Source organism: Sphaeramia orbicularis, chromosome 22, assembly GCF_902148855.1.
Source record: "Sphaeramia orbicularis chromosome 22, fSphaOr1.1, whole genome shotgun sequence".
Taxonomy (NCBI): domain Eukaryota; kingdom Metazoa; phylum Chordata; class Actinopteri; order Kurtiformes; family Apogonidae; genus Sphaeramia; species Sphaeramia orbicularis.
This window is the reverse complement of record NC_043978.1, coordinates 43,430,097-43,447,890: the sequence shown is the minus strand read 5'-3', so window position 1 is coordinate 43,447,890 and position 17,794 is coordinate 43,430,097. Positions and strand designations below refer to the sequence as shown.

The window sequence follows — 17,794 nt, the reverse complement described above, 5'->3', positions numbered from 1 at the left end:
GTTTTCTTGATAATAACCAAAATCACTTAAGTTCTAACATCAATATCTATGGCAGTTTACTACCAAAACAGTGCTTTTAGGCATTCCATATTTTCTTTTCTTGGTTTTAGTCACGTGATACACACAGGCGTTAGTACTTGATTGCATAACCACTGTTTTTGATGACTTTTGATGGTCTAATAATTTTTTCCTTGACTGTATTGTAATCATTCCTGATATAGAAACGTTACTTCTATTTGATCTGTATTTCTCTTTATATTGTGCATTATTTTGCCCTTTATTTCAGGACTCAGACTTTAAAGTATGAAACATGGTGTGCATATCACTGCCATATAGTCCTAGTTTGCACCTGTTTTACCTGAATCTGATCTAAGCTCAGTTGCACATATTGCACAAAAATGCACGCATATCCTCCTGAGACCCAGCAATGCATTTTTGTCCTCTGTAGGGGACAAAAGTTTGACAGTTTTACTTAAAAAAAAAAAAAAAAGCTGTCCATTGCAAAGGACATTCCATTAAAAAACAAATACATAAAAATAATAATTTAAAAAAATTATTTGAAAAAAACGTTGCATTATGCAGTTTCCAATCAAGACAACTGTTTAATGTAAAAAAAAAAAAAAAAAGCTAAAATTTTCACTTTCCTGGGTCTCAGGAGGATAAACTCTATGGCAGACACATGAAATGAACGATATGTGTATTATTTTTCTTTGACATTAGTACTTTATTTGGTTATGCCTTTGCATTTTTGCTTGGGTAAAATCTTACTTTCATGCATGAATTATGAGAACCTTAAGATTTTTTCCTGAGTGTTTTTATTCCTCTTTAGGCATGAAAAAAGCAATGCAATTGATTTTTTATTTTTTATTTTTTTTAATGAACCTATTTTTCATGAGGTTACAAAAATGTGCAATCAGCTGGACACCATTTACTGACATACTGTGTGAAAACTATGAAATACATTTTTTAAAATGCTGCTAATCTGTTCTCACATTTTAACATTCTAGAACCCCCTGCATGTTTGTCCTCTGTAGGGGACAAGAGTTTGACAGCTTTATTATTAAAAAAACAAAACAAAAACAAAACAAATCTATCTGAAAAAAGTGTTGCATCATGCTGTTTTTAATCAAGACAATTATTCAATGTAAAGAAGCCAGAACTTTTCCTTTCCTAGGTCTCAGGAGGATAACACTAGTTATTACTCACTCAGGTATGCAAAAAAAAAAAAAGTAAAAAAAAAAAAAATATATCCCTGTTAATTACAGTCTAATAACAATTAGCAATTGATTTACACTCTAATATCTTACTGCAGATCAGGTTGATCAAGAACAGGAAAGTTACAGTAATGGTATGAATGTGAGTGTATGGGATGGTGCATAAACGTCCACTGTGTTGGCTGATATGGAACTAAAACAACAAAATCCATGAATATACAAGAGAACAGCTTTGAACAGCTGTCCACTGCAGTGACCACTATGCATGAAAGGGTTAAACTCCTCCATCTGAACATATGAACTTTTTTTTCCTCAAAAAAAGAAAAAAATATTCCCATTTAAGCCCAAACATCTGCAAATATAACAGAAAAATACCCACCCTGACAAGTAAACAAACGAGGCTGAAACAGACCTGCTTCAAGGAACAGTGAGCACTTGGCTTAAGGAAATCATTAAATATGCATAGTAATAAATTTGGCGCACCACAGACGCACCCTGTAAGCCGATAGCGCACGAGCTCAGCGGAGTTTAAACAGCTCTGGTTTGTGGGAAATTATGTGCCAGCCTTGTGATCGGTTGTCCAGTGAGAGGCTGAGTTCCGCCCCGCGTTGGACGGACACGCAGCAGACCTCCGCACTGTGCGTCCACGCTCCGGACCCGCACACAGGACCTCTGCGCCACCGGGAGTCTGGACGACGCATGGACAGGTAAGTGTCATCCCTGCACTTTTCAGCATCTGGAGCCACTTTTTCCAACTGGGAACACTGGGTTTGCCAAAGAAAGCTAAGTGTGTGTTTAGTCTGAGGTTTGATAGAATTTCCTGCGTGTGTGATTTTAATGAGTCTTTCTAGTCTGACCTTGGTTTACCATCCACTGCGCGTAACACAATACCGGAAAACACTTTTTACAGCTAGAAGCAGCAGTGACAGCAGGTAGGCTATTGATGACACTGTTTCTGTGTCAACAATGTCATGTGTTCCCTTGTAGTGTATCAGTCTAATAAAAAAATGTTTTGGCACCATTTTCTGTTTTATAACATGCAACTAACTTTGAGTAAATATCACTAAATCATACACTCTTCCAACATACACCATTCATAGATATTTAATGAATAGTACACTGTAAGCCCAGACTTTGTATTTACTAAAATGCTTTAATAACAATGTACATAAATTATTTAAGTATTATTACATTACTATAAAATGTTAAGTATATTCTACTAATTTTGTAGACATAGTTGAAAGTACAAAAAAGTTTAAGTTGCATGGATTTAAATCACTAAGTGTTAGTCATGACCACACCTTTTTATCTCCACATTGCATTGTGAGTATTGGGCATGTTTTTGAAAATGTGTTATTTTTATGTGCAGGGCTTCAGCAGGGTTGTGGTGTTAATGTTAATGATAATTTGGACTTAATGTGTGTATGGCAATGTTTATTGGCCTTTTTGTGTTTGTTTTTGTATTTTTGTAGAGCTGAACGATGAGTGAGAGCCATAGGCTGAACAATAGCTTTAATGTTCATGTCAGTATATATTTGTGAAATGCATATCTTCATGCCTTGCTGAATTAAAAGCATTTCATTTACTGGCAAAATACAAGGAGCAAACTCCCTGCATAATTTCCATCCACGCTACAATATAGTATGTTGAATAACTTTACAAAGCAGTTTATATTGTAAAAGATTTTAATTTAACTCAACTTGGAATTAAGTACAATGAACTGATAATATTAAGTCTAATGATTAAACAAAGTAATTGACATTGCCACAAATTTTAAGTTAAATTAACTTGGCATTTAGTGTGTTGTACTTAAAATAGCAATTCCATTCAAATCAAGCATTTAAGTTTAATACACTCAAGTTTTCATTACTCAGTACTTACATTTTTTAAGGCAACCAGTTTACTTAAGTTTTTTAAGTAAACTCAACTTATCCAGTCTTGCAGTGTATTGTAGAGTTGCCAGATTGTAAAAAGTCTCCCCTGCAGACTCGGGTTGTATTTATTAATGATTTAGTGAAATGAGCATGATCTTTATCACACTCATCAGCCTCTAAATGGAACTGTTCATGCCTAACGTATATGATTCATGCATTTTTAATCAAGTTTTACCCTTGTTTTACCACTGTTAACATAAAATACCCTATTCCTTCCATTACATGCCATTACAAGGTGTCACAGAAACCTAGATGTAACTGATATTTGGCAGCCGTGATGTAATGTGATCAAATGACATACAGTTCAAGAAAGTCTAATACGTGGACTAATTTCACTGTGTTGCTCTTCTTGTGCACAGGCAACAAAGCCCCTGAGATTTTTTTCCCAGCGTCCTCCTGCAGATTCTCGCACCTCCATCATGGCGTACAGGCAGGTCCTTCATCGACACAGCGACGACGATTGCTTTATTAACGTCAACGTTGGAGGTTTCAAACAACGAATGGAGCATGATGTTGTCAAACGTTTCCCGCAGACGCGTCTTGGTCGACTTCTGTGTTGCAGCTCTAAGGAGGCGATCCTGGAGCTCTGTGATGACTTCAGTCCTTCTGAAATGGAATACTACTTTGACCGCAATCCACTGTTTTTTTGCTATGTTCTTAATTTTTACCTCACAGGCAAAATCCATCTGGTGGACGGGTTGTGTGTGATCTCCTTTGTTCAAGAGATTGAATATTGGGGCATCAAGGAGCGTCATCTGGACATGTGCTGCAGCAACAGATTTCTTGAACTAATGGATATTGTTAAGAATAAAGACTGGGATGAGAGGAGTGATGAACAGCAGCTGAACATGTCCGAATCATCATCTATTGCAGAGCTGTCAGCGTCAGAGGACGACATGGAAATGTTTGAAGGCACCTGGTGTGCAGATGTCCGCAGAAATATCTGGATCCACCTAGAGAATCCAGGTTACTCCACTTCAGCCAAAGCCATGGCTGTGGCCTCTCTGAGCATGGTCATTGTGTCTGTCATAGCCATGTGTGTGCACAGCATGCCCGACTTCCACCAGGTGGATCACAATGACCGGGAGATTGAAAACCCAGTGCTGGCATTCTTTGAGAACCTCTGCGTTCTGTTCTTTTCTGCTGAGTTTGTCCTTCGTTTGGTTGTTGCACCATCAGCCAAGAAGTTCCTGTGCAGCCCTCTCAATATTATTGACTTAATGTCCGTTATGCCCTTCTATGTTACGATGCTCTGGATGTACCTGGATGAAGGTGAGAGCGCAGAGCTGGAGAACGTCGGTAAAGTGGTGCAGATTTTGAGGTTGATGCGAGTGTTTCGCATCCTGAAACTGGCTCGCCATTCATCCGGCCTTCGCTCTCTCGGTGCCACACTTCGACACAGCTCCCGTGAGGTGGGGATGCTGGTGCTCTTCTTATCTGTAGGCATATCCATGTTCTCTGCACTTGTTTGCTTTGTAGAGGGGGATTCCGAAGAGTCCACACTGCAGAATATGCCTGTTGGCTGGTGGTGGGCGACTATTAGCATGACCACGGTGGGCTACGGGGACACCTTTCCTGTTACGTTTGCAGGGAAGGTGATTGGAACTCTTTGTATCGTTTGTGGGCTGCTGATCGTGGCTCTGCCCATCACTAACATCTTCAACAAGTTCTCTAAGTTCTACCAGAGGCAAAAACACATTGACTTAATTCGACGCAACAACTGAACCTTGTCCAGAAAGTGTAGGAAAAAGGATGTGGTCTGAAGAAATATGTATCCTCAAAACCCTTGAGAGGTTGATCAGCAGTTGTGAACTTAACATAGGAATGACACCGAAGTACAGGTAACAATTAAAGGGAAAATCGACTTTACGTGTGTCTGAGGTGTTGACTCAATACTCTGTTAGAGCAGCTTCAGTTCACATTAGTGTTGATTCTACAAGTCTGTGAACTCCACCTGAGGGATGAACACTATGCTTCTAAAGGATATTCCTTCATTTTTCTTGGGAGACATCACTCTTGGGGGTTTTCTCCTGTAATATGGCACCTGTGTGTGGATGCAGCATGGAATCCAATGATCAAACCAGGCTTGATTTCTGTCATGACAAATATATGCATGGACAATCCTAAAATACTTTGTACGCACATCAAATGACAGTTATTTTCACATTTGTTGCACATCTTTCAAAAGCGTAGAGATGACACAAAAGTCTGTCATTGGAAAAGTTGTTTACCCAGCCCCCCCCCACCTCTGTACTGTTCAAGTTCATATCTGCTATTGATCCATGCGTCCTGGTGTCATGTCTCAGTTGTATTCTGTTTCTACTGGATTTTAATTGCTTATTTCAATATGAAGGAACTCTGCTGGTTTCTTATTCATGATTGTAATGACTTCTTAATCAATGTGCCACTGAATGTCAATAAAGTTCTTTTCAAGATGCTGAATTCACAGTTCTGTCATGTAGAGTATTGACAGCAGCTGGTAAGCAGAAAAGCAAAAACCACTGTTGCACAGGAAAAAACGAAATGTGTACTCAGGTCCCACTGCAATAATCTAAGCAATAAGATAAAAACAGTAAAAGTATTAAAAAACAGACATATAAAAACATTGTTAGCCTCATAGCATAATTGCTATAAAGTCATATTTTGGGTCAAATTGTGATATCTGTGTAACAACTCTGCTACGTCTACTGATTCATTTTATGGAGATATTCATATATCAATTTGGCCAAAAATATGATTTAGGGAATTATACTATGAGGCTAATGACATACATAATTAAAACACATAAAAAAAAAAACCATTCACCATTAAAAACACATTCCCCAGCAACCAAGCAAAAAAAAAAAAGTGCATATGCATATACAGTCGTGAAAAAAAATTATTAGACTACCCCTTGTTTTCTTCCATTTCTTGTTCATTTTAATGCCTGCTATAACTAAAGGTACATTTGTTTGGACAAATATAATGATAACAACAAGAATAGCTCATAAGAGTTTAATTTCAGAGCTGATATCTTGTCATTTTCCATGTTTTCTTGATAATAACCAACATCACTTCAGCTCTTACATCAATATCTATGGCATTGTACTGACAAAAACAGTGCTTTTAGGCATTCCATGTTTTGTTTTCTGTCTGTTTTAGTCACATGATACACACAGGAGTTAGTACTTTGATTGCATAACCATTGTTTTTGATGACTTTTGATGGTCTAATAATATTTTCCACAACTGTATATATGTTTTCCTGATGAAGCTGTAAACAGGCCAAATTTCATGTATATTTTGAGTCTTTATGTGAGGAAACATTTCATCATGCTGTGCATTAATTCCTCTCCTGGTGCTTTAACTTTTGTTTCCTTCAGTCACCTTCATCAACAGTATCTAGAGTTTTATCTGTTATCTCCTCCACAGATAAGAGCGATCAATAAGGACAGGCCTTAAATCAGGGCTGACCTCTAGAGAGATGCCAGAACTGAAATTCAGTTGTTTTTTTTTTTTTGTTTTTGGTATTAATTATATGTCACGCCCCCCATGCTATCGGAGTGAAGTGGTGTTTTGATTCTTGCAGAGTAAGTTTAAAACTGTCAGAAAACTGATAAATAGCTCATGGCTTCAGCCCTCAAATAAAGTCCACGTCAGCATTCACCTTTTCTGCTTCGGCCCCCTCCTCCTGTGTCCTTCCTGCACGTTCAAAGGCATGCAGGTTCGCTCTCTGATTTAGTTCATTCCTTCAATGTTGACAATGAAAATTCACCATCAGCAATATCTGTGGTCATCATAGTTACTGAAGGACAGCCGGCGGATCACTGCACAGGGACACTTTCTGCTTTGTGAGGTGAAAAAAAAGACTAAAAGCTTTGTGTTCAGCAGATGAAGAAGTATTCAGATCAACAGAGCGATGCAAAAACACTGCAGGTGTCGAAAGTCATGCATGAAAAACCTTAAATAAAAGTACATGAAGGTAAAACTTTGATACTTGACTGATATGAAACTACTTATGATATTACTGTTGCATACAAAATGTCACACCAGACACATCTGAGGGATCTTGAAACAAAATATTGTGATTTCAGGTTTTGTGTTTTAACTGTAATCTTAGACAATGGGCGATTTGAACATTTATTGAAATAAGTCAAAGTGAGAAGTCTGGAGGCGGAATTCAATATGTGGTGCCGTTGTTAAAAACTCAGAGGTCTGAAATGTGAGTCGACCACACATTGCTTTTTGTAGGATGTCAGAGGCCGAAAAGGTTTCAACTTTAACATTGTGTTGTATTTAAAAAGCTTGATATATTATCCATTGTGTGAAATCTTTATCTTATAACCCTAGATACAAAAGACTGTATTGAAAATGCAGAATAATGCTGAAAGCAGTGATATCACACTTTACTTTTATATTTCATGGCATAGTATGACCCATAAAGACCCAAACACCCACCGTCGACCAAAACCATCCACTGATGTAGTGTTTAACACCTGTTGATCCACTAATCCGATCAATACATGTAAATAATTGGTGTAAAATACAGTTTGTCATCTTTTCATGGTCATCAGGTACTGTATGATCCATTTGGATGTTCAGAGGCTCCGTAGTGAACATGGAGACACCGTCATCTTCTACAACATTGATTCACCAGTAAAACCCATGGAGTTGGATCAATGACAGTAGATGGAGACACAGGGTTTATGTTCAGCAAATGAGAGATTTTACTGAAGAAATCACTTTTTCTTCAGTTTCCTCTGTTTTGATCTAGTAACATTTGAATTCACTCTGAGTTTTCTCGAGCATCTAAATTCATTATAGGAAATTAGATGCAGGAAAATACATGATTTAGAGCAAAAAGTGAATAAAACAGAGGATAATATTATAATAATTGGTGGTAAATCACTTAAGAAAGGTTAAATAGAGAGAAAAATTCATTTGTGAACTGACACAAAATTAGCACTGTTTATGGGTTAATTTGTAAATGCATATTCAAGAAAAATAAAGTATCTACCAGTTTGTAATGTTGACAATGTTGTCATGGAGTAAAAAGAAACTTCTCAGGTGTAGGTTTGTCTCATTTTTTCTGCAAACAAATTGTAATGTGTTCAACAGTGCAGGGTCGTCATGGTCACATGTTCTTTATTTGAGATGAATAGAGCCTGCATCAGGCCAGTCCTTCAGCTGCACCCTCTTCTTCCTCAGCCAGGCCTTTGTCATGTGGGTACAATGTGGCTTTATAGTGTCTTGTTGATAAATGGTGGATGCTCCACCATATGGATGAGGGCTGGGAATTGAACCACCAGCTTCCTGTTTGTGGACAACCCTCTGCCTCCTGAGCCATGCGTGGGTCTCCTGAAGGCAGCATGTACTGTATGTATCAACATTAACAGTGTAACAGAAGTGACAATGATCTGTACTAGAGGCAATGACACAACCCCAGACCTGGACAGACTGTGGCCTCTGGACTTGTGTCTGGTCTGGTTGGCCTTTCATCTTTGGTTTGGAGCACACTGTGCCCCTATAACTTCCCATAAAAGAGCTGGACTGCTGATTGGTTTGGCTCTAATCCACATTTCAACTGAATGATGGTCCATCCCAGACGTCTCTGAGCTCAGGTGGTGAGTGTGTCACAGGATGGTAGAACTGCTATGACGTTACAGCAAATACAGTCATAAAGTATAGGTATTGATCCTGAGTTTGGGATTTGGATGGTAGAGTCCAGAGTCCCTGGAGGTGGAGTGGGTGGGAGTTCAGCTTCATCTGAACTGCTTATGGGTGAAGGTGGGGTACACCCTGGACGAGTAGCCAGTTCACTGCAGGGCTGACACAGAGACATTCACACCCAGGGGTGTAGAATTGCGTAGAGACGCTAGGGACACGTCCCCACCAATACCCAGCCACTGCTGTGTTGTCCCTACCAATCCAACTGCTGTCCATAGTGTTTAGTCAATGATTCTGGCACGCAAAGGGTTAATAGTGGGTCTCTGCTGGTAGTCCCGCCTCTAACCTAATTGTCACTCTCTGATTGGCTCTGTGGTTTTGGTATCGTACATGTGATTGGCCGTCCCTGCTGTCACTCCATCTACTTTTAAACGCTACAGTTACCTGTTAGTTGGACCGGACACGAGGCAATTCACGTCTCCAACAGCTTAATGTAAGTTGTCAACATGTTTGCATTTGTTCTGCCTGGGCCATGTCAGCTAGATGGATCTGAAAATCAGAGGTTCAGTTTACATGTACATTTGTACTGGTGTCTGTTGGCCTACATGCATGCGGCGCGTGCAGGGCCGGTTCGTGGCATAGGCTGATAACTGATAACATGATCATTTCTCACAAACAACAACACCCCCCCCCCCGTAATTTCGCAGGTTAGCTCTCCCAGACTGGAGTGACAGAGACACAGCAGAGCTGAATAACAGTCAGACAAGTATGGAACTAGCATCCAGGTGAAGGATGGAGAGTTTAGCACCATGAAAAAGCCTTCCAAGGCCTGAACTGCACAGTTTAGAAGAGGAGAGAAGAGGAGGCAGAAAAGTAATCCAATTACAGAGGTATGGAACCTTTTATAATGTTAAAAAACGTTTGATGTTACTAGCAACAGCTAGCTGAACTGAAATGAAGCAAAGTAGGCTAATAATGGAACTGTGGATGAATAAGATATGAGATATCAGCTAAGGTGTGGTTTACTGCTGCTGAACTGGGTTATATATGTTTATATATGTTTCTGTGTGGTTTACGGCTGGTTGGCTGGGTTATAAATGTTTCTATGTGGGTTATTTATGTTTCTATATGATTTACTGCTAGTTGGCTGTTTGATATATGTTTCTCTGTGGTTTACTACTGGCTGCTTTGTGCATCTCCTCTCATGCTTCATGTATCTCCGCTTCATGCCCCCCCCATATGTATGTGTGTGTGTGTGTGTTTGTGTGCATGTGTGTGTTTTTTAAGGAGGGTGGCACCAAATTCATATCTTGCCTAGGATGCCAAAATGGCTAGAACCGAATGACTATGATTGTTTGCTCGTTTGATCAGCTCTACATGAAATTACGATCTCAAATGCAAAAAACATCAACTTTCAGGAGTGCTTCCTTGGAGCACTTTTGCGTCCCCACCAACGACAGAATCAAACCTAGTCCCTTGTTCACACTTATGGGCGATTTAGATTAACCTATCAGTGCATGTGGGAGGAAGCCGGAGTACCCGGAGACAATCCACGCAGACACAGGGAGAACATACAAATTCACAGAGGAAGGTGCTGGAATCGGAATCAAACCCAGAACCTTCTTGCTGTGAGGCACAAGGGCTATCCACTGTACCACCGAGTCACCCCAGTTACAGTTTATCAAGAATAAATCACATTGTCACAATTATTTCATGAGAAGTTGTAAAAAAACCTTTTATTCCAACTTCACGGGCAATGGTGTGTAATGTCTGTATACACATGGTGCAAAATGGCTGATGAAGCATCCAAGACTGACAGTGTTTGTTAAGTTGTAGAAATGATGCAATTTTTTGCTGCCATTCAGTATATACAACCATTTTCAAACCCTGTAACTTGACAGGGCCACCTTACATCCTTCCTAATGCATCCTGATGTGGATGTATATATTACAGCACATTTCTGCTGATTAAGAGCTGTGGCCTATTTTCCCATACAGGCTATAAAAAACATTAACGCTGCTGCTTATCTATCAAACATGTAACTGAACACCACTTCGGAGGGTTCCGTTTATAAAAGTAGGATATCACATGGATCTAAGAATAATTCCTGCAGCCTCATACTGAAGTGTCTGTAACCCTGGTCTTACTCCAGCAGCAGAGGGAAACAGCTGCACAGCAGTTTCCACCGATCAAATATCTCCCTATCATGTCTCACTATCGCCATGTTAATGTTTATTAGCCTTGTTGTTCGCCATTTACAGCTTTATTGGTTTCACTGTGGCTTCCCAAGATAAGAAATCAATTTCTTTTTAATTACCCTTGTGAGGTTATCAGCTGATTTTCTTACTCAGCTCATTTACTCCCATTGAACCAACTCTCCTGTGAAGGATTTTCACCTACTGGGACTTAAAAAGGCATTCAGGCTTAGGAAAAAGTACAACACCTTGATTGTGGTTGCAAATTTTTAATAGTCTATGAAGCGTATTCAAATGTCAGTGTAGAAATCGATTCACAGTATTCATGACAGTGGCAGCGGAAAAACAAAATATATGTTCACAAACACATAATATGGGTCAATGAGTGTTTCTACAGCTTTACATCATGTCACAGTATAGTCTGAGGGTCGTGGAGCGGTCACTTTTCAGGCTAATTCATCTGTAACTATTATATTACATGATGTCTTTGTCCTAAATACTTGACTCAGCCTGAGCAAGCTAAAAACATTCCAGAAAGTCAGTGTTTGATTTCATGGAAAGTGCCCACACTAAGGTTTCAGCTATTGATATTTGAAGGACGCTGCTCTACAAATGCAATCATGTTACACATTTCTAATATATTGAAAGGAATAAACACTGTTATCACATACATTGTCAGTACAACTGTACCATCGTTTCTGGTGATTGGTTGTCTTCTGCTGTTTGGAAAGAAGAAAAAAGTGAAGCTAAAATCCAAATGAGCTGCACTGGCAACACCGAAGCATTGAAGTTGAAGCATTTAGATATGTTGAGGAGGACAGAGTGAAGACAGAACAGTTCAGGTTCATTTTTTGCATGACAGGCTGGTAATAACTTGTAGATTGTGTCAGGAAAATGTATTGTCTCCATACAGTAATAGAATAATATACAACACCAGACTCTAAAAGCTACAAAAGCTTCACTTCTTGAAAGAAATCACTGTCCAAGGCTGCCTTTCAGAGAAGATGTGGGTGATTCTGGTCTTGATTTAGTACTAATATGTCTCCTGCAGGGTTATATCTTTTAAATGATATGAACTGTATGTATTTTACAATCATTCTTCAATACAATTATAACACCTGACGTAGTGTGGATCTACACTCATAACGTAAAATCCCTGGACTACTGAAACCTCTACAAACATGTACATATTAAGTCTGTGGGTCACTGCCTACATACACTGTTGCCCTTGAAGTTTTTTCTTTTTTTTTTTTTTTTTACCTCTGTTTATGAAATGATCATGACAATGCGATTTATTCTTGATAGATAAAGTGTAACTGGGAAAACATTACACCAGGTCAAAGGTGATTATTAGTGCTGTTAAACGATTAAAATTTTTAATCAGATTAATCACATGGTCGCTGTGGATTAATATTTATTTATCACAATTAAATCATTGTATCATTAATTTTTAATCTATACTAATCATGTTTCATTTTGCATGAGCAAACAGACTCAAGAAAGAAGGGAATATATATGCACTTAACATGTTTATTTAACACCTTCAACAGTTTCAACAAAACAACTTGAAACAGCTGTTCCATCTTGGGTTTTTTTGTCCTCATATTTCCGTCCTGAGGCCAACCTGCTGTTTAGAGTCTTCTATCTTTATGGGTTGGTTCTGCTGCCTGTCACTACTGGATCAATTGCCCATTTGCACATGCACGACGGTGACTCTACTTGGACAAATAGCCTGAAATGCGTTGCCAGAGACGTTCAGAGTCATTCTGCACTGCAGATGGGTTAATTGTGTTAAAATATTTAATCAGATTAACCATGATGATGGATTAATCGGCGTTAATATATTAATTTTGACAGCCCTAGTGATTACTGATATGTATAAATAAGAATAAAAAGAGGAATGTGAATGAAAACATAATTATTCCAACTTTATAGGCAACAGTATATATAGATGCATGTACGTATGTGTGTATGAATTATCTGTATACACTCATGTCAGGAAACTCTCCACCCACTCCACCTCCAAGGACTCTGGACTCTAAACCCACTCCCATCCAAAACCCAAACTCAGTATCAATAAGTTTTATGACTGTCTTTGCTGCTACATCACCAGCAATTCTGCAACTACCATACTGGTAATAATGCATTGTCTAAACAGTCAATATTATACACATACACATAAATATATAGCACTTATACATATACACATACACATACATATACAGTATATGTACATATATATATATATATACACACATACATATACAGTACATATACACATACATATGCAGTACATATACATATGCACATACATATACAGTACATATACATATACAGTACATATACATATACACATACATATACAGTACATATACATATACACATACACATACACATACATATGCACTACATATACATATGCACATACATATACAGTACATATACATATACAGTACATATACATATGCACATACATATACAGTACATATACATATACACATATAAATACACATACATATACTCAAGGATCATTACCCACACTTTGTTTCCATTTTTTGTGCTAAATCATAGCATTTGTGCAACTGCTGTACCGGTATGCATTATACATACAGCCAATATTATACATAGGCTATACATACATTTTATAATTTTACATTTGTGCATAGTTATTGATTACCTTTTTATGTTGTGTTTTAAAGTCAGTTTGGACCATGAGGATTTATTCATTAGTGTTCTTTACCCTCCAATGGTCGCAACCAAGATCCAATTAGAATGAACATAATTAAGTAAAGTATTGCAAAGACGTCTCGCTACTGTGTACAAGTGCAGTAAAACAAGTGTAAGAAAATCAATAAAAGTGATTTAAAGCATTTACAGGATTATGCATTTATTTCAGTAGTTACTATCTCAACTTGCTGTGCACTCATGCAAATTAAAAACAGTTTTGTTTTTGGTTAGTTTTAGGTTTTAGAACAATGACACATAAATATAGGTTGACCATATGGCACAGTTTACCCTAAGGCACAGGGTAAAATGAGCATGGGGATGGAGTAACCTGAGTGCTCCAGGTGTACATAGAGCCTAAGCGCCCATAGAAATGTGATTCTTGCTTGTTAACTCGAATGCAAGCTCCTTACATTTTCAGGGAGATGAGCCATGAAACTGGTCTGTAGGTTTGTGTGATGAAGATGGACAGTTCAAACTAAAAAATGTGGTGTTCTTTTTTTATTAGGCATTACATGTTTGGGAGAATCTTCCTTTACTTGTTTCATTCAGTTGCGGAGGAAATACTCAAAGTACTCCATTACTTTAGCAACACATGGTGAAGTTAATACATTCCACCACTAGAGGCTGCTGTTGACCACCTGAAAAAGCCTTTGACAAACTGCAAACTCCTCATTCAGCACTTTTGAACACTTTTTTAATGATATAAATCACAAAAAAACATAAATAAAAACCTGCTCATTTTCAAAGTACATCGTATATCACATCACCACTGGCAACAATATAAAAAAACCTTACAAATAAACTGATTCACTATAGAGAGGACTTTTTAATGGCTCAGCACTGTTCTAAACACTATAGAAACATGAATGAAATCTGCCTTAAAGGACCTGTTGGAGACTGAAAATGGCTCTGAAACAACCTGAACCATCTTATAAATGAACTAAAACATCATAAACATAAATCAAAACTTATTCAAACTAGAAAAGCACTCGGAGAGCACAGACCTCCACCAAGGCAGACACCCCCCTGATCACCACCAAAATTTAATAATTTGTTCCTTGTGCCAGTATCAACATTTCCTGAAATTTTCATCCAAATCCGTCCATAACTTTTTGAGTTATCTTGCACATGGACAGATAGACAAACAGACAAACCAACACCGGCAAAAACATAACCTCCTTGGCGGAGGTAACAAAAGACCATTCAAACCGCATATCATACCCACTACATTCATTGGCATTGGTGGTCTCCTGAAAAAGGTTTTGAAACAACCTGAAAAAACCCTCCAGGATTACTGGTTAAAGTTGTAAAAGAAATGAATCAATTCACAAGTAATATTTTATTCACATAATCCACTGTTAGTTATTGGAGACATGTGGAAAAGCCTTACAACCAGCCTGCATAATAATTTTTCTACCATTTTGGAAATAGAAATTAAGCCCTGTCCAAGTAACTATAGAGTAGACCACTGATGATCCTATGAAAATGGCTCAGAAACAACCTAAAACACCTCATAAATAATCACCTTTGTTCTTCGATTGCCATTTAGCATTTACTTTGTATCTGTTTACCCGTTGGATGTATGTTTGTCCCTTGGTTGTTTTTTTTTGTAAAGCGTCTTTGAGTACTTAGAAAAGCGCTATATAAAACTGATGTATTATTATTATTATTATAAAGTACAGGGTGTCCCATAAGTCTCCATACATAGGAAAAATAAACGTTTCTTGACATAAACCATTTTTATTTATATAATATGCTCTATATGACTGCCATTTTGTCGGGAACACATTTCAATGTGTGTCCTCCACTGCTGAAGAACTATAAAAAAGAAATATAAAGAAATACATGTTAGAACCATATGTATTATGTCTCCTATGTATGGAGACTTATGGGACACCCTGTACTTGTCAGTACCTCATTAGTGCAATTATCTAAAATAAATTTGATCGTTTTTTCAGAGCATATGGTAGATAGCCTCAGTCAACACAAAGCAACTATCAAATATACTTATACACAAATATAGTGTTGAAGAAAATCGGTCAAAATGTCCATTTTCAGAGTATATAATTTATCCTTTCTGGAGAAATAATCTGAAGAAATTATTAGGGCCTTGGCAATTATCTAAAATACTGCAGAAAATTATATGAATAATGTCTAAAATGGTGGAGGACATAGTATGGCCTTGGTATTTGACTCCAAAAAAGTCTTAGGAAAACAAAAGAATTAGAATACTTGATAAGATAACTATAAAAAAGGATTTAATACAGAATTGTAGAACTTCTGAGAAGTATGTTCATTTAAACACTTAGTTGGGCTCCTTTTGCATTAAATGACTGCATCCGTGCATCATAGTATGAAGGTTGAGGTGTTACAGAAGCAGAGGGTCAGCTGATAGCGGCTGTCAGCTCATCTGCATTGTTGGATCTTCATCTTGATAATAATCATCAGATTCCTTACAGGGTTCCAGTAGTTTTAGTGCAGTGGGTCAGTGCCAAGTCCTGCTGGAAAACAAAATCTCCATAAAGTCTGTCAGATCACTCCAGCATGATGTGGTTGAATATCTCCTGATAAACACTTGTGCTGATGTTGGACTAAAACCAACCCATGACATGACATGACATGACACCCCAAATCATCTCTGACTGTTGAGACTTCACACCAGACTCAAATCTACTTGGATTCCATATGTCTCACCTCCACTGATTCACAAGTGAAATACTAGATTTACTTTCACATAAAACAAGGACTTTCAGCCAGTGAGCAGTGGTCCAGCTCTATCCTCTTCAGTCCAGGTCAGACTCTTCTGACTCATTCTCTGGTTCAGGAGAGTCTTGTCACTTTGTACATGACACTTTTCATCCATTTCCTGGTGTCTCTATGCACTGACTTCACCTCAGTCCACACTTAGTGCAGTCATCCCTGCACCTTTTACTGCCACTTCCCCTGTCCAGTCTGTGATATAATCTGTGAATATACTTTGATGTATCACTTTGTGAACACTCAACCCTTTCAGCAGTGATCATATATGGGTTCACCCTCCCAGTGGAGCATATTGATGAATGTCTCTGGATAACTATCAGGTCACTAGTCTTTCCCATGGTTGTAATAATGTTAACTGAACCTCAATGAGAGATGCATCATACTTACTGTATATTTCAGAAATAGTCCTTTATGCATACTTGGAATGAAATATTCTACTGCTGTGACACATTTTTTCTGTTTTGGAGCTCTAATTATCACAATTAAAATAAAACATTCTTGAAGTATTTTAGTTTACTTGTGGCAAGTCTTAAAAATATACAGCAGTCACCTTCTGAAATAGCATATGTTCTAATTTCGAACTTTTCCACAATATTCTCTCTCTCTCTCTCTTTTTTCTTTTTAGATATTTATTCTCAGCAATGAGACCCATCAATGCATTTTTATCCTCTGTAGGGGACAAGCATCACACAGTTTTACTTTGAATAATTTAATAAACTAGAAAAGCACTCAGAGAGCCCGGACCTCCACTAAGGCAGATCAGTGCCCCCCAAACACCACCAAAATTTAATCATTTGTTCCTTGTGCCAGTATCAAAATTTCCTGAAATTTTCATCCAAATTTGTCCATAACTTTTTGAGTTATCTTGCACACAGACAGACAGACCGACAGACAGACCAACACTGGCAAAAACATAACCTCCTTGGCGAAGGTAATAAATAAATATGCTGCAAATGAAGAAATTAAAATGTAATTGGAAAAATGGTTGCATTATGCTGATTTCAATCAAGACAGTTATTTACTGTAAAAGTAAAAATGTTATTTTATTCAATTTGGCAGCCTTTTATTGATTACTTTAATATTAAATAAGTAAGCAGACCCCCCCCCCCCCCTTTTTAAATTTATTTTTTATGTGTGTATGTGTGTGTACATGTGAGTGGAGGTGTAGTATTCTTGTTCTGACATCACACATATTGAATACTGTATATGACTTTTATATTGTCATTGGTCTAATTTCAATAAAAAAAGAGTAGAAAAAAAAAGTGTTGTAGTGCCTTAGTATTGGCACTAGGGGGCAGTAAAGACCTACAATTGTAATG

General features: G+C 37.8%; 1 protein-coding gene across 1 annotated transcript; it reads left to right on the top strand.

Moving 5' to 3' along the window:
- Positions 1-3,538: 3,538 nt before the first annotated feature.
- LOC115414044 (potassium voltage-gated channel subfamily S member 3-like) lies at positions 3,539-5,621 on the top strand. The gene has a single exon (XM_030127237.1). It carries the CDS (start codon positions 3,568-3,570, stop codon positions 4,870-4,872), a length of 1,305 nt encoding a protein of 434 aa, XP_029983097.1. The 5' UTR covers positions 3,539-3,567; the 3' UTR covers positions 4,873-5,621.
- The last annotated feature ends 12,173 nt before the right edge of the window (positions 5,622-17,794 follow it).